This window comes from Esox lucius, chromosome 17 (assembly GCF_011004845.1).
Source record: "Esox lucius isolate fEsoLuc1 chromosome 17, fEsoLuc1.pri, whole genome shotgun sequence".
Lineage (NCBI taxonomy): Eukaryota > Metazoa > Chordata > Actinopteri > Esociformes > Esocidae > Esox > Esox lucius.
This window is the reverse complement of record NC_047585.1, coordinates 37693301-37711023: the sequence shown is the minus strand read 5'-3', so window position 1 is coordinate 37711023 and position 17723 is coordinate 37693301. Positions and strand designations below refer to the sequence as shown.

At 43.0% G+C, this 17723-nt stretch overlaps 1 protein-coding gene across 1 annotated transcript in view; it reads left to right on the top strand.

Moving 5' to 3' along the window:
* Positions 1-8875: 8875 nt before the first annotated feature.
* erc2 (ELKS/RAB6-interacting/CAST family member 2) overlaps positions 8876-17723 on the top strand; it is a 62915-nt gene continuing 54067 nt past the window's right edge. Inside the window, exons 1-2 of the mRNA XM_034287430.1 lie at positions 8876-8975; positions 15484-16311. Of these exons, the coding sequence (XP_034143321.1) occupies positions 15634-16311 (678 nt within the window). The 5' untranslated portion in view covers positions 8876-8975; positions 15484-15633. The remainder of the gene's footprint in view (positions 8976-15483; positions 16312-17723) is intronic.

Here is a 17723-nt window from a genome sequence, read left to right as displayed (position 1 = left end):
CTGACACAAAAATGTCTGTTATGTCTGAATAGAAAATAAATTCTGCATATTGTCCTAACTTAATTACAAATTTAAAACAGAAAATAATTTATTGTGTAGGTCTTCACCCCTTTGCTATGACACATCTGAATAAGCTGTGGTGCAACCAAAAATTACATAATGAAGACAAAGGAACATTGAAAGCAAGTCTGGAATAAAGTCCTTCAACAGCACAAATCAGAGACACGATATCAGAACTTTTCCAGGGCATTGAATATCCTCAATGCACATCAAAGTCCATTATTAAGAAGTTACAGCACAACTTTGAATCTGTCTAGAACTGGCCATCCTCAAAAACAATGTGTTCAGGGGAGAAGGACAGTAAATCAGGGAGGCCACCAAAAGGCCTATGGCAAATCTATTGGAGTAACAGTCTTCCATAGCTGAGCTGGGAGACACTATGCCTACTGCAACAATAACTCACATGCTTTAGTGTCCATTTTGGGAGAATGGCAAAAGGCATGTTGGAGTGAAAGAAAGTTTATTTGTTCAATGTAATTTTTGAAAATTATTTTGTATTTCAAAATAGATAAAGAAAAAATGGCCATGCAAATAAATTGTTGAGAAACCATAGTGTGATGTAATACATAAAATAGACTTATTTATTATTATATTATTATAACGTATTTGTAACACCGTTGAAAGTGGCACTGGGTATAAAGTCATACACAAAATACACAAATAGAAATCGATCTATCTAATCTATCTATCTATATAAATATGTATATATATATATATATATATATATATATATATATATATATATATATATATATATATATACATATATATATATATATATATATTAAATGATAATTTTTTCATGAATTTTAAACTGCCTAGTATTTTCAGATTACTATGAAATATTTCCTTTTTACATGTTAGTCTTTTAGCTGTTACTCCTTAGTACCTGGTTTCAGAGGACAGGAGATTGGAAATGTCGCCATGACATCAGGGTTAATAACACCTTTAGTGTTGCGCAATGCCATGAGTCACAACACTTTTATAACATCCCATCCAAATAAACTATGCCCCTACAGAGGGCAATGTCCCATTCATGTCTTTGGGGTAGTGGTGTTAATATAGGGATATATATTTTTTTCATGTGGGCAGCAATAATATGTGTATACATTTTAAAGTTATTTTTACTTGGCAGATACTTTCAGATCAATTTCACTCTCCTTCCTTTAATGATCCATTTCTTTTTTCAATTATATTTCGTGCAAACTGACAGGAGTGGCCCTAGGTTATTGGTTAACCTGGAAGCAGGTTGAAATGCCGGAAGGGACGTTAAGGATGTTTCTACATGCTGTTTAATTAATTCATGACTGCACACACTGTCAACATCTGGTGTAGTGTCTTATGCTGGTGTGTATTGTGTAACCATTATTCCAGATTAATAACACAGGATTATGACACTGGTGTGTACAGAGAGCATCTCTACTAACATATAGTTAGAATGTCAAATAACGTCCCTTCTCTTTCAAGTCTGGATGATTATTTATTCAGTACCTGTCACCCTATCTGTGCAGTGATAATTATGCATTTATTACAGCAAACCAAGTCTAAGATGTTGAGTGACCTCTCACTTGATATCCATACAGTATTTCCAAAAAGTAAATACTTATGTACAATATTGTATTATTGATGGAGTATTATCAAGCAATAATCAATCAACAGCGAGCTACTTCTTAAAGAAATGAGACACTTCACCTTCACAGCAGCACCTCAGCTCTTCCAGCCTGGAGCTGCGTGTATGAATGAAAACACCCTGCTGGGTATCATAGTAACCAAAGTCTGAGTAGACCAAAGACCAAAACTGACCCCCCCTGGTTAGCTGCAGGATTACAGATGAAAATTCTAAGTATACAGTATTTTATCCCGATACAGATGAGTGGACCATGTTAATTTTATTTAATTGTATCTTAGGATAATATTGTGTAATTAATATTAGGCCTGTTCATATTGCACCTTAGGCACCTTAGGGCTGAGACCCTATTTAAAGTTGGGTTAAGGGAGATTTTAGCCCTGGGCTAAGCAAGTGTTCACACTTGCACATTTTGAAGTGAGCTAGCACCAGCCTTAGCCCTGGGCTAGCTAGCCCTGCTTCGGAGCAGGTTTAGCACTGAATTTCAGGGCTAGCCCAGGAAAAAAATGAAAAGCAATTAAACATTTATTGTCCATTTACAAAAGCTGCACTTTCATTTTATTTTATACTCTCTTGACTTGTGCAATTACCAACCGCTACACTATTTGTTCTGTTGCAGTCCTTTCAGTCTGCAAAATGTTATCTGAATAAAGTAGCTACTGTAGTTAGCTTTGGAAGTAAATCTAGGAAATATGTAAAAAAAAAAAGAGAACAGTCCATTAAGAACGGTTGATCCGTACCTTTCTAAAAGAAAACCAAAACATTGTCTGATTTTTGGCAAGCACCTGTCTCTTCTTCACTCATCGACTTTTGTCTACAGTCGGGTACTTTCGGCAGACCATTCAAATTTGCCCTGTACTACCATAAGGAGTGGACTAGCAGCCATTTTGACCCACAGGAGTAAAGGAGGAAGGGAAGCCATTCTACTTCTATGTGATAAACCTGTCACACGCTGTACTGTATAACTTTTTATCTGAGACCAATGACACAGCAAGGCAGACTAGTCAGCCCGACTGACCACGTTATCCAAAGAGAACACAGAAAATTCCACCCAGACCGGGGCATAAAAGTGATTGACACGGAACTGGACAGATGAATCCTCCTTGATGACTGTGTCTGCCAAGCTCCACACCCACCACTTGAAATTTTTCTAAATGGATACTCTATCACAGACCCTATTATGGGACTGAATCAATGGCTTACTCGCGTTCTCCTGCGCAGTCAGGAGAGGGGGCTTCACTTTATGGCAGGCTTTTTTCCATCCTTAACGTCAGTGAGTCACCAGTGAGATCTTTCTGTTTGGTATTGGCCCCCCTGGGGCTTGTGTGGTCAGAGAGAACTCTGAAAGGTTGGTGGTCTGTTGACGAACTGAGACTATACTTTGCCAAATGGGCAGGGTTATTTGATGTCTGGTTAGCCCAGTCCAGGGATTTCTTTCAGCAATGTCACAGTGTCCCCTGAACCAATGTTTTGGAAATTCTAGAACATTTGAGAAATGTCTGCTTTTCTATTACCTGGTATGTAACTCTGGTCTTTGTTTGTGACACACGTCAGTATAATATCAGAGGATTATTAGGTACTCTGACCATTTGTTTTTCTGCCTAAACCAATAAGTGTATCTGTCCTTTGTTCCTTAGGAATGTGGTCCTTGGTGGAAGTAGGGGCAATTGGCTCATTTGGGTAACCATTATGGCAGGAAGGTTAAGGTGGGGGGGACAGCCCACCCTTTGGGTAAGACCTGTGTGACATAAGACAGCTGGGCAGCATCTTACCACACCCCTTTTAACTGTAATAAATACTGACTGTTTGTGTATCTACCTCAGAGATTCCTCAGAGGATTATTCTGTATGCTTTTTTCACGTCTCTCTATTTGCAAATAAACTGCTAATTATGCCAAGAGAACTTTGTCTCTGTACTTACTCCTTTAAGAGTTTCAATTGATGGAATTACCATCACACGCACCCGTCTCCATCCTCAGTATCTATGCTGCATTAATATATGTGCAAGGGGGTATGGTCAGCCTGTCCTGTTTCGTGTTATTCATAATGTCTCATCTGGTGTCCTGTATTATCATAGAATGACTTAAGCTATTGAACCATTCCTTAAGACTATCTAACCTGATGACTGATCACTGTCATTTATTTTTTATGCTTGGTTGTGAAAGCCAACTAAAGTTTCCATTTACTCCTAGAGAGTAACTATTTTCTAACCCAATGATGAAGTATTTGGCTTTAAAACATAAGGCTTTCGTGCAATCCCCATTGACACTGCCAGAAGAGTACTGGCCACACCCAGGAGCCTGGCTCCTCTCTACATTGCTTCCTAGGTTCCTTCCAGTCCTAGCCACTGTCTATCAATAACTTATTGCTTGCTCATTTTGGTTTTAGGCTCTGTATCTGAATGCGCTTATAATGACCACTGCTGTTATATTGTAAAAAGGGCTTTATAAACTTAATTTAGCATGTGAGCAAAAGCCATTGTCTCCAACTATACTCAACGATGTTCAGAAGTGACAGGCAGGTATTTTAGGACCTTGTCAGCAAATGTTTGTTCAATATAAGGAAGATGACCACCTTCTGCTCAACGAAATACAAACATTTACACATGGTCTACAGACAGTGTTTGGGTCACTGTGTCAGATGAAGATTGTGTCATAGGTAACAGGGTAATACCAGAGTGCTATATTCTTTTTTGTTTGGTAGTACTTGTAACCTCACCTTAGCAGTGGAATTGAGACTTCTGCCCAGGTCAGCATCTTTACACAGTAGCCAGCAGTCCAGAGGTGTATACTTTTCCATACAGCCTGAGGCCAGTCCAGAGTTGGCGTAGCTACATCTTCCTAATGTCAAGGACTGATTTTTGTTGCGTGACGTTCCATCGTGGATGACTAAAGCCTCAGTCCCTGTCCGTATTTGTCCATCTGAACTCCTCTTCAGTCATTTAGGTCCAGCCAGGCAGACCAAACTATTGTACATGAGCTTCCTCCTGAAGGCTGAAAAGTTGCTGCCAGTGACTGTGGCCTAGTGGGCCATTTCTCCTCTGTAGGTCCATTAGTAGGAAGACTGGCTCAACTCCCAGTCGAATCCTTACTCTTCAGTATGTTTAACAGGTGGGTCAATCTTGTAACAGTGTTATTATTAAAGCGCATTATTGTGTGTGCTTAAGTGCAGCCACTTTCTCACCACTTGAGCGGTTTTATTATTACCTTTGCGGGATATGTACATCGGCTAACAGATACTGAATCATCCCCGGGGCCATCTCTCTCCGTGCGGCGAGCTTTCTACTATTTATATATTGTGTCAGAATGTAAATTTGATGTGGAGTCTAATGTAACCTAGATATTTTGTTAGGGGTGTGGGTGTGCTGTGAGTGTTAAGGACATGCCCGCTGTCAGGATGTTGAATACATCACAGCCAGTTCCGGAACACCTAGGGACACGGTCAACGTCACATCCATTTCCCATCAGGCCCTCTGTGCTGCACTGCCAACCCCACTGTAGGATGAAGTTCATGATGTGTTCTGACTCATCCTTTCCGTAGCGATGTTGGGAAGGATGTCCTAGGACCACCACATGAAGTGGAGCAGCCCTTAGAGTTAAATCCGGACATGGGGTGCCCCTCGTTGATGGGAACTTGAGTTCCATGGCATATATATACTGAAACCTTTTGCTGTGACTTTGCAGCTTGTTGCCTTACAGTGTTTTACAGTGCAGCGATAAGACTTCAGCTGTCCTTTTTTCAGGTCTCCCTTCGTGAAAGAGGTCTTATGCCAACAAATTCCCAGCACCACAATGTGTTGTGCTTCCAAGCATCTGAATCGAATAATACCAATGCCTGGCAGTGGTGATGTCACTCCGTTAACTCACTTATTCAGTTTTAGAAATAGAACAAGAATTAATTTGCGTTCTATGGATTAACTGGTGATGACTAACCCAATTATTTTTTGTCGTGTGGTTTGACATCCAAGCTCATGATCCAGATAATAATTTTCCTTTGGTGTTAAACCCATTACATTGTTGGGCGCCAGATATATTTGTTTGTGATCATTTCTGTATCAACAAGATCATTTCTATATCACCAAGATCATTTCTATATCACTAAGTTCATTTCTATATCTTACATTCACATGCGCTTGTTTGTTGTTCTCCCAGATACATGGGGAGCTTTTCCCCTCGACACTGAGACAAGGGAGAGAGGCTGGATGGGGTGAAACCAGGACAATGAGTCGGCAGATGTGTGATTGTGTGTTTATTACATCATCATCACTAATTACTGAGTATAATTACAACGTAATTGCTTCCCCGAAAGAACCTGCCGAGAGTAACTCTGGAAAAGCTGCATTTGGAAAAGCCCTGGTGATCTGTTGTGTACCCCAGTCAACCACCAGGGGCCAGAAGAGAGCAGGTTTAATCAGCCAGACGGAAGGTGAATCAGCCAGCAGCCCTAAATATGTCCACATTAATTACACTACGTGTTTGTGTAGGCAAAAAGGACGGGATGACAAAGGAAAAAGGAGGGGAAAGGCATGAATGCAGCCTCTGGATTTCCTCTCTCACCTGTCAGTCACAGACTCCTGGCCGTGCGACATGCTTGGCTTGCGTGAGATTCCTCCAGACTGCGGGATCAATACCGAACGTTTGGATAATTAAACAATACTTCACTCTCCGTTCCCTGTTCCTCCATGGTTTCTTAAGAGGCTTATTTCCCCTGGAAATGGCAATCTGTGCTGGCTCTCTGTAATATTGATTGTCATCTCTGGGAAAAGAAGGAGAGAAAAAAAACATTGTAACAATGGAGACTGAATGTGACCAGGGACATTGCGTAAATCCTTACTGGCCAAGTCTCGAAAGAACATTCTATTGCCTACTTGGTTTGATGTACTACTGGTTAAACATAACACAGGTAATATGGTGCCATTTCGGATACACTCTTTAAATAACAGGGCCTGTGATAGATGAGCCCTAAAAAATGTGACTAATACAAACAGTTTGTTATTACACTGTGTTTCCTGATTGAGATTTCATTATAGATTGTTACCAACAATCCACTGTCATCCAGTTGGCTGTCTGCTCTGTTCTGATTAATTGGTTCCACAGGATTAATGACTGTGTGATTAATGAATAGGTCTGTCTCTCCTTCTGTGGTGAGTTTGTGTGCATGTGCGTGTGTGTGTGTGTGTCAAAACTCAGCTTTACCATTTATGATGGTTGAATGGTGATTGGTCTGGGCGGACTACGTTCCTACCTGACACAAAAACCTGTGGACGTCAGGGTGGGAAGTGGCGTGAAGCCCACAGCTGTGACGTCACTGCCCTCACAGATACCTGCGTCATGGCGAGACCCGGGTTTGGATCCTGCTCCAGGATTACACCGCAGGTCCAGTGGAGAGTGATGCAAGGGTCCAGTGGAGAGTTGGCTAGCACCATCCAGGGCTTTTGAATGGCATTTGAATATGGTTGTGCCCTAGCGACTCCTTATGGTGGCTTGGGACCCTGTGAGCTCAGTTATCATAGAAGGCCGGAGATTTCCATCCTTTTGGCGTGTAAGTCTTCTGATGTAGACTTCCTGGTTGAGCGAGTAGCTTGATAAGGAAGGGAAGGACTTCGGATATTCTTCAGAAGACAAGTATCTTCACATCAACTGTCCTGAGACTGCTGGATGCTGCTGCGATGGAGCAGGGCTTAATCATGAAAAGGATATTGCGGAACTGGGGATGAAAAAAACTACATATCTCCGCACCCAGTGAATGCTTGAATCTTTTTTTATAATAACATGGTTTTGTATAAAGGCAGAACTCAAATCTGGCCACACTAGTAGCCTCTCAGCTCCAAATCATGGAGTTGAGGTCAGTTGGCTAGGTGGTTGCATTCCTGTGTAGATGTGTCTCTGTGTGGGCTTGTGTGAGTGTAAAACTGACGGTGCTGATCCTCCTATCTCCTGGGCCTGTGCCTGTCACACACGTTCATTGTCAGGGTTGGCAGCCCAACCCTCAAGGCCCTAACATACCGGGACAGCTGAGAGAGTGAGAGAGAGTGAGAGAGAGATAGAGAGAGAGATAGAGAGATGAAAGTGGGTGTATGGAAAATACTGTATTTGCTCTCACAGTGATGTCATTCTCCCTGGGCAAAATGCTTACCTCATAGTGATGTGTGATTTTAGTGTAATGCACTCAGATTGATTTCCTGTGAGCCGGGTTGCTGTGGTGATGACATCTTAATTTCTGAGCCGAGCTGGCTGTTCACCGGAAGGAAGTAACAGGGGCTGCCATCACCATGACGATGGGATAAGTCATTGTGTGATTACCTAGTCTAAAGCAAGTTTCAGAGGTACCGGGAGGCACCAGAAGCCAAACTCAAAGAGGAACCCCCTATTCAATCATTATTATAGGTCCCTTTACACAAATGCACGACATGACCAACCATTTTGTGTTGATTGTGATTAATTTTGTTGATTGTAATTAATAACCATTTTGTGTTGATTGTAATTAATTGCTATAATACCATTATAATCCTATGGTATACTGCATCCAATCCAACATCCAACATTACATTCACAGTAAAAATAAAAACACTTCTATATCAATTTTCTTCCCATTGAGCCCCATATGTGTGTCCCAAATAGCACCTTATTCCCTACATGGTGCGTAATCTTTTACCAGAGAACCATCCACCATTTGAAATGCAAAAGGCAGCCAGGCCAATCAGAGAGCTATAAATGCTATGAGCTGAGCATGAAATGGACCTGAGACGCTGCAGCCAATCAGCACAGACTGTTCTGCATGGGAGACATTTAGAAAAGGTCATTCAATTAAGCAAACAAATGATAAAAGTGATAGGGGAGGACAAGCCCTGGTGAATTGTAATCTGTCACTGAACACTGTTAATGATGGTGCATCGATGGTTAGTGATGATGTTCGTCGGGGTGCAATTCTCAGATATCAAATACCTCACCCCGATTAGTCTATGCTTAAAATAAACTATCAAATATTTCAATGCTTGTCCTGAAAGTACTGTAAACACCCTCTATATTACAGAGTGATGACCACGGGACCGTGGATAAAAACTATGAGATGAAGACAACGGTACCACAGTCACGTTTCTATCAATACATTCGGTAATCTATTGACTGTGCCTTTAACAGTCAGACTGTGCTGCTCCCTAGTGTATAAGCGAGAGAGAGCGCGTGTCCGCTGCCCAATGACGGCGCAGGATGCTGAGAGTGGTGTGAATGGAGGCTGAAAGACGCTGCTGTCTGTGAACGGTGATGGAGAGGAATTAACGGTAGAAAAAGGTACAAATATATTTGATTAATTCAACATCTCTGCAAATGTGTGTCCCGTAAAACAGAACTTAATTGTTACATGTGGACATATTTAATTGTTTTTGATAGTATGGGGTTAATGGTTCTCTCTCGAATAGACGGTTTGAGGGAATGCATCTGTGCGTAAAAAAATCACTCCAAATCCTGTCATTGAATACTAAATGAATGCATGGGAAAACGTAAGGTAGGCTAATTTGAATAAAGTCTCCGTTTATACATTTATTTTTAATTAATTCGATCCACTTGACAATATAATTGGCTTGTGTGTTCATTTCGGGTATATTAGGTGTCAAAAGCGAATTGCATACTTTTACTATGGAAATGATTTGAGATGTTGCAATCGTATTTTAGAGCCCAATACTCTGCAATATAAGATATGTTATACATCTAGTGGCTAGCTTTCAAAGATGATCACATTGCATGGGAGGAAACATTCGCATTTAACACGGAATTTCACTGACACGACATGGAATACAATTATACACAAGAAACGTCTGTAATGCCCCAGGCTTACATTATGTCATGTTCTATTTCCTTATTAGGGGAATTGAAGATGATTCATTTTGGAGATGATGTCGTTTTAACTAAGAAATATTCTGCAAAATCGATACCTGTATTAATTGATATATTGTTTGGAATTTCAACGTTTTGTGTTCCAATAATTAAACAAATGAGATACAAATCAAACCGCAGAAGCCTCAGTTGCATGTGTCACCCTCGAATGAACGAACCATTTCATTTTGGCTGAAAGAAGCCACGTTCGAATCCTCTCAACCAATCACGATAAGCAAGGGTGGTCAACTGTGTGGTTAGTTGTTATATCTGAGTGTTTAGCGCTTGATGGTGGTTAATAGTAGTTTGTTGATCATAATAAAAATTTGCCCCGCGTAATTACAGTCAAACCAACAACCTCCCGACTGCCGCACTGTCTCATGGGAAAGGAGTGAATCCCAGCATGTTCTTGTCTTGATTCAGATTGAATTTCCCCTACAAGTCGACATAGTTTGTAGGTTAGTCTATGGAGCGGACCTCGTGCACCACCTCACGACTCGTGCGGATTCGGAGTGCGTTTAAAATGGTGTTCAGGTGCGCATGCGCAATTTTGTATTCAGACAGTCTAGCTAGCTATATCGTGCAATGACTGATGTCTGAACGGTTTAGCCTGTATATTGTTGCACCTGCAACGATTTTTACACATGGATGTGCAATTCTTATGTTATATTTGGAGAGACATATATTTTCGAGACATGTTACTATATTATGTGTATTTCAATAAAACAAATACAATAATAAAGACTAGGCTATATACTATAATAAAGGGTTTCTAACGGATTAAATTAAAGGTGGCGCGTGGTTGAAGACGGGAAACGTAAATGGTCTCATAGAAACACAGCCCAGAAACGCTGTTCTTTAGGACAAAAACACTTGAGGTGAAAAGCATGCTTTCAGAGCCTCTGTGTGACCTTTTCCCTGCCACTATGTATCACAAGTGGTAAATTCTTTCGAGTTTGCGTTTTTTCCTCTCTGGCAAACATAGCTTCCTGCCCCTTATTTATAGCATGCATTTTTAAAGCTAATACTGTTGTCGTCGTCTGGGGGGTTGATTAAAGCCACCCAAAAAAATGGGTAAAGAGGCATAGTACTTAAACGAAAGGGTTGACCCACTACAGCACCAGGGACAACACCATGCAATGCTCATGCTGTTGGTCGTTTCATCACTAATGTTGGGGAAAACAGCCATGAACATATTTAGTGGGAAATGCTTGTATGCACCATTGCTGGTGTGGATTCACACACAGAAGGTTTAAGCTCAGTAGGCTAACAGAATCAATTGTGCCCAGGTTACCCAGGGTTTGAACCCAGACAGCCAATACAGCCCGTAACGTTTTTCCCCAATATTTCCAACCCAGACTTCACAAGCACTTTGGAGCCGTTGCCAGCCAATTGAAGATAAGAATCATCTAGTGTCCGGATATGTGTGTTGTATTCATTTGTTTGAGTTTAATTAGCTATAGCCTCTCAGAGGAACTGGCTGCTGAAAAAGCAACTTGGCAAATACCACACCAAGAGGAAACACTTCTTTCAGCTAATATAGGCTGACATATTACACTCCTTGTGTATTATGTTGATTTGATTTTCTTGTAACAATGCCATCTCATTCAAAGGCTTATTGCAGAAAAGGTAATATTTGTAACTGTAGAGTTGCAGTTGGTTTTGGTGAAGTGTTTTCTGTATATTTTTTGTCTTGAAACTGCATAGACCCAAATCTCATTGTGCTGTCTTGCCAACTCCCATGGTCTTTAGCTGAGTTTCCATCAAAACTGAAGTGTAGTAAACTAAACGTAAAAATATGCACATTTCAACCTAAAGCACTTGATTGCTTGCATTCTATATTGTTAAATAAAATATCGTAAATGTTGAATGTTTCCATGATTTCAACTAAAAGTTGATTTGTGCATAGAAACACTGTCGACACACTCCAAACTCCTGATGCCTGACTTGCTATGCCACGCCAATGAATTTGTCAAGAATACATTCATATTGGTCGATACATTCATATTGGTTTGTCAGTTGATTGCCAAGATTCGTGTCATCTTCTGAAGGTGACAAGAATTTAGTACTATGTCATATCATGAAGCCGGCAATGGCCATTTTGGCATCTTGTTGGTAAATTCAATCAGTTAAATTAAATCAAGGACTACTCTAACCTCCTCATCTGTCCACCGGTACCTATTGCTGACAGCCAACATTTTTCTTTGTTTACCCCTCCCAGACACCTGACTAAACCATATCACATGACCGCAAACATATTGGACAAGGCATTGGTAATTGGTGAAACCGATTTGCGTTGGCATGTGTCGACATGTGGAAAATGCACCTCTGTCGAACATAAAGCTTTTGGTCGATGTTTATGAAATCCACATTTGTTGTTCCCATTAAGCCTGTTGTCACGTGTTTTATTTGACAGGACTTTAATAAGAAAAGTATTGATGGCAACCTGACTATTGTAATTGGCAAAGACCAGGCAATAACACACCTTCATAAATCTTCAAAACCTTGTGGGACCCCACAGACTGCAATATTGTTTGTAAAACACAATTGTCTGATTCTGAATGGTGGCAGTGTTCCTGTGGAGCCACTGGGCAAAGTATTTGGTATTATGTGACTTCACGGACAGACATACAGTCGTATCACATACAGTAGCTAATAGTTAGCTGAAAGAGAGAGGTGGCACAGTGCTAGTGGCCATCTTGTCATCACCCTGGGCCTGGCACGGAGGCAGGAGGGAACTGCACAGATGACCAGACCATCTGCAATCACTCTCACCTTGCCATTTTGCCTTTATCCACCTTCATCAGAGTACATTTTCCCTCTTTTGCTTTCAAAACTTAAGTTAGTGTTATGTAAGAGGACTGTCAAGCCAGGTGCTTAATCTCTGTGAGCCCAGACACCCCAGTCACCATGGCAACCATTTCTTCTGAAAAAGAAGACGTGCAAGTGTGGGCCGAAAGGAAGAATATAGCCCAGCTATTCACATAGTCACCATCATCCATTTACATAGCCCAGCTAGCCACACAGACACAATCATCCCATTACATTGCCCAGATATCCACACAGTTACATCATCCCTTGACATAGCCCAGCTATCCACACAGTTACCATCATCTATTTACATAGCCCAACTATCCACACAGACACAATCATCCCTTTACATTGCTCAACTATCCATGTAGTTACCATCATCTCTTTACATAGCCCAACTATCCACAAAGACACAATCATCCCTTTACATAGCCCAGCTAGCCACACAGTCACCTTTATCCCTTTAAATTTCCCAGCTATCCACACATACACCATCATCACTTTCAGTGACCCAGCTATCCACACATACACCATCATCACTTTACATTGTTTAGCTATCCACACAATCACCTTCATCCCTTTACATTTCCCAGCTATCCACACATACATCATCATCCCTTTACATTGTTTAGCTATCCACACAATCACCTTCATCCCTTTACATTTCCCAGCTATCCACACATACATCATCATCCCTTTACATTGTTTAGCTATCCACACAATCACCTTCATCCCTTTACATTTCCCAGCTATCCACACATACATCATCATCCCTTGACATTTCCCAACTATCAACACATACACCATAATTATTTTACACAGACCAGCTATCCACAAAGACAGAAGCTTCTAGGTTGTAACCTCCCAGCTAAACTTCATGGTCAGGAATTTGGCAGCCATTTGGACGTTTCTTGCGGTTTAATTGAATTACTCTTGGAAATCAACTCCCATTCCCATTCCTAACAGTGCAACAACATCCAGATAACCCTGACAGTAGCCTCCACTATAATCACTGCTCTGCTTTAACCAAAGTTTTACGTTTTTGCTTTACTTCAGATTTCCGCAGTTCACCTAAACACGCATACCTTTAACATTAGCACACATTCCTGTACGACGTAGGTCCGTAGGAAATTACAATTTATTTTGCCTTTCGACGAGTCAACAGGACATTATGCACATTCTATTACTGTGTTGTGTGATTGTCCCACCTGGCTCTTAAGATGGACGCACTAGCTATAAGTCACTCTGGGTCAGTTGGGGGTGGCTCCACTGTCTGACCATTATGTAAATGCTGTAGCTTTGTTCATCTTCATACTTACTGCATAATCATCATACAGAAATCGGCATACAAATGTAGGTACTTTTACAGGCATTTTGGATCCCCATGGGTGGTATTAACTTACACTCCCTGGCCACTTAATTAGGTACACCTATCTAGTTTCACCCTTCTGTCTTCTTCCGCTTCAAAGTTTGACCTGTCGTGCGTTCAGAGATGCCCTTCAGCACATCACTGTTGTAGAATGATTCACTGAGTATCCGTGGCCTTTCGGGCACCTTGAACGAGTCATGTCATTCTCCTCTGATCTGTCTCATTAACAAGGTGCCACGTGTTCATTGCACCATTCAGTGTTAACTAGAATACATGTCTATTCTAATACATGTCATCAGACAATAGCTAAACCTCACCAGCAATTCCATATGCTTTAGTTGGAGCTGTCTGGCTATTTAGTTTAACAAGCAGGTGTACCTAATGAAGTGGGTGAGTGTATAGCATGAGGTAACAAATCACTTTTCAACAGTTAACAATTTCCTATTGGATATGCCCAAACCTCGCCTCTGTCCTCCTCAGAGTTTCCCAAATCTTCCCTCTGGCTTGGCCAGAGTTTCCCAAACCTCTCCTCTGTCCTCCCCAAAGTATCCCAAACCTCTCCTCTGTCCTCCCCAGAGTTTCCCAAACCTCTCCTCTGTCCTCCCCAGAGTTTCCCAAACCTCTCCTCTGTCCTCCCCAGAGTTTCCCAAAGCTCTCCTCTGGCCTCCCCAGAGTTTCCCAAACCTCTCCTCTGGCCTCCCCAGAGTTTCCCAAACCTCTCCTCTGGCCTCCCCAGAGTTTCCAAAGCTCTCCTCTCGCCTACGCAGCTGTTTCACGTCATAATTTTAACCCTGAACGGGCTCTTCGGATACAGCCGTCTAATCCTCAAGCCTTTTTGACTAATTGGTAGTGACAGTTTAAAATTAAAACCAAGATGAGAAACATCTAGGGGTGCAAGACAAAAGGTTCCAGGCGTCCCCTGGTTAAAACATGTCCACTTGTGTTAAGTGTCTGGCGTTGACCACCTTGGCGTGTGGACCGATAAGGGGCGATAAGCAACTGACGGCTCCCCAAGAGGGAACGGACGCATGTACAGCACAGTGTGATGCAGACCAGTTCCCAGTCCGGATGTTGCTGATGTATTATATATGCATTCAGTGTTTGTGTCAACGACAGAGGTCTGTGCTGGGTTTAAACAGTACAGGAGTTTAAAATATCGTACCTTGAAGTGCCAGATGGCGATGGCACCTGGTTCCAGGCATATGATACTATTTTGGCTGTGCTAAATGTTCCACTACTGCCCAGCAGGGTGGGTGTTTATGCTTCCTGATGGGATCAGCCCTGACAGGACTGGGATGTGAGCCGGGATAGGGGGAAGCCAGGCTGATGCTGTCATTCCCTGTAGGTTCACAGAACTGGAATCCCTCCCTGCTCCAGGAGCCCCAGGCTGTAGGAACTCACTCACCCAGATCCCAATATGAATGGGGGAGAGGTGGAGGTCTTTACTACACCCACAGTGTGTGTGTGTGTGTGTGAATGGGCAAGTAGATATGTTTATGTCTGTATAGATGTGCCTTTTTTTGTTGTGTGTGTTTTGGGATGGTGTTTGTGTGGATGGGCAAGTAGATATGTTTATGTCAGTATAGATGAGCGTTTTTTTTATGTGTGTGTGTGTGTGTGAGAGAGTGAGAAATCCATTGTGTGTATGTGTTCCCAAGTTCATTTAGTCCATTTCATCAGACATTAGAATACGCTGCGTATTAGTCTTGCCATTACCATGACACGCGCCCCTCCTCTTTTCCCCAGACCCGTGGACACAGAGGCCCTCCCCCACAGGCCTGCAGTGAGCTGCCCATGTGTTACACAGAGAGAGGTTGCCCCGCGTTCCTCTGGTAAGGACCCCGCAGCGTGCGCCTGGCCGACCCCGGCCGAGCCTCCCAACAACCAGGCCAGGACATGTACGGCAGCGCCCGGGCGGTCGGCCACGTCGAGAGCAGCCCTGCACGGTCCCCGCGCCTGCCCAGGTCCCCCAGGCTGGGCCACCGGAGGGCCAACAGCGGGGGCGGGGGCAGTGGAGGGGGCAAGACGCTCTCCATGGAGAACATCCAGTCGCTGAACGCCGCCTACGCCACGTCCGGGCCCATGTACCTGAGCGACCACGAGGGGGTGGGCTCCACCGCCACCTATCCCAAGGGCACCATGACGCTGGGGCGCGCCTCCAACCGGGCCGTGTACGGGGGCCGCGTCACGGCCATGGGCAGCAGCCCCAACATCGCCTCGGTGGGGCTGGGCCACCACGCCGACCTGCTCTCCTACAGCGACCTGGGCTCCCTGTCCATGCTGCAGCACCACCACCACCACCAGGGGGTGCCGTCGGCCCTGCTGCGGCAGGCGGTGCGCGGCAGCGGCGGCGAGCTCCTGGAGATGCAGGCGCAGCTGCGGGAAATGCAGCGGGAGAACGACCTGCTGAGGAGGGAGCTGGACCTGAAGGACAGCAAGCTGGGCTCGTCCACCAACAGCATTAAGAGCTTCTGGAGCCCCGAGCTGAAGAAGGAGAGGATGATACGCAAGGAGGAGGCGGCGCGCACCTCCGTCCTCAAAGAGCAGATGAGGGTGACTCACGAGGAGAACCAGGTTAGATTACAGCATGCTCTCCTGCCACTTCTCCCCTGTGCTCCTACTTTTACAACTCAGCCTCCCTTTGCCACTCATTCCCATGTCAGTCTCCTCCCTTTCCTCTCTAGATCTCTGCTTTCCTCTCTGAGTCCTTCACTGTTCTCCCTCTTCTCTCCTCACCCACTTCAGTCTATTTTCCTCCCTAGGCACTCTTTCTGTCTGTCTCTTCTCCTTGATTTCATAGAATTATCACTCTGTGTCATGTTTTTTTTAACACATTTGGAAACCTTTCTGGAAAGAGGAGTTGGTGGTCATAAATGTTTCATTTCCCATTCATACTTGACCATGGTAATATGAGTCCCCACAATGACTGGGAGGGATAGCCTTTAAAATGTTAATGTGATTTTTCAAATCAAAAATGTACGGTGTCTTACTTTGGTAAAATTATTAATTTGGAATGTTACAAACCACACACTAATGAACAGTATATCAAATATCTCACTTTGCAAAATGCATTAATGTTCAAACGGAGCGTTTTTCTGGCAGCTTCATGTTCACATTGTGCACATATGCGATACTGGAAAGAGTGACTTTGGTGTTAAAGCATGACCACGGACGGTTTTATGGCGATGTCACTGGCCATAGCAGTGGTGACTGGTGGGAGGAGATATTGGAGGATTGCTGGAATGGAATGAATACACAGAAGAGAATACGATCAAAAAAATGGTTTCCTCAATCCAGTTCAGTTCATACAAAAATTATCAGAAGCGGCATTGTTACATAAAGTTAATCGAGAATAGTGAATGCTCTAACTCGGCATCCATTTTAAAAAGCTGAACAGCCTTAATCTACAACTGTTTGATTTCATCTGTTTGAGGTGTTTGACACTATTCTCTTTTAGTCCAGCAACTCCTTCCCCTCAATCCCCACATAGCCACAGACATGAGGGTTATGTCCAAAGCCACAGGTGATTTGATTGGTGTTCCTGCCCTTTTCTTCTATCTCTGAGTGTTGGTTATGAAGAGGCGGAGTTAGCGGCCTAATTAAATCACTCCCTCTTCTCCAGTCTGCTGTTTGCCTGAGTTTCAAGGACTGGAAAGGAATGTCAAGGACAATGCATAGTCTGAGATTCTCTCTCTCCCTCTCTTTCACTTCCTATCGCTTACCGTCACTCACACTTTCATTTTTTCTTCTTGCACCCCTATCTATCTATTTCCCTCCCTCGCTTATTTGTCTTTGTCTCTTCCTGACCCTTCTTTCTCTCTCTTTCTCTCTCTTTCTCTCTCTCTCTCTCTCAAATGTTTCTTCTCATCCATTGTATATCACCTTTCTCTCTCTCTCTCTCTCTCTCTCTCTCCCCCTCCCGCAGGGCACCATATGGGATTTATCTAACATACATTATCAAATGAAGGTTGATTAGATGGAAATAG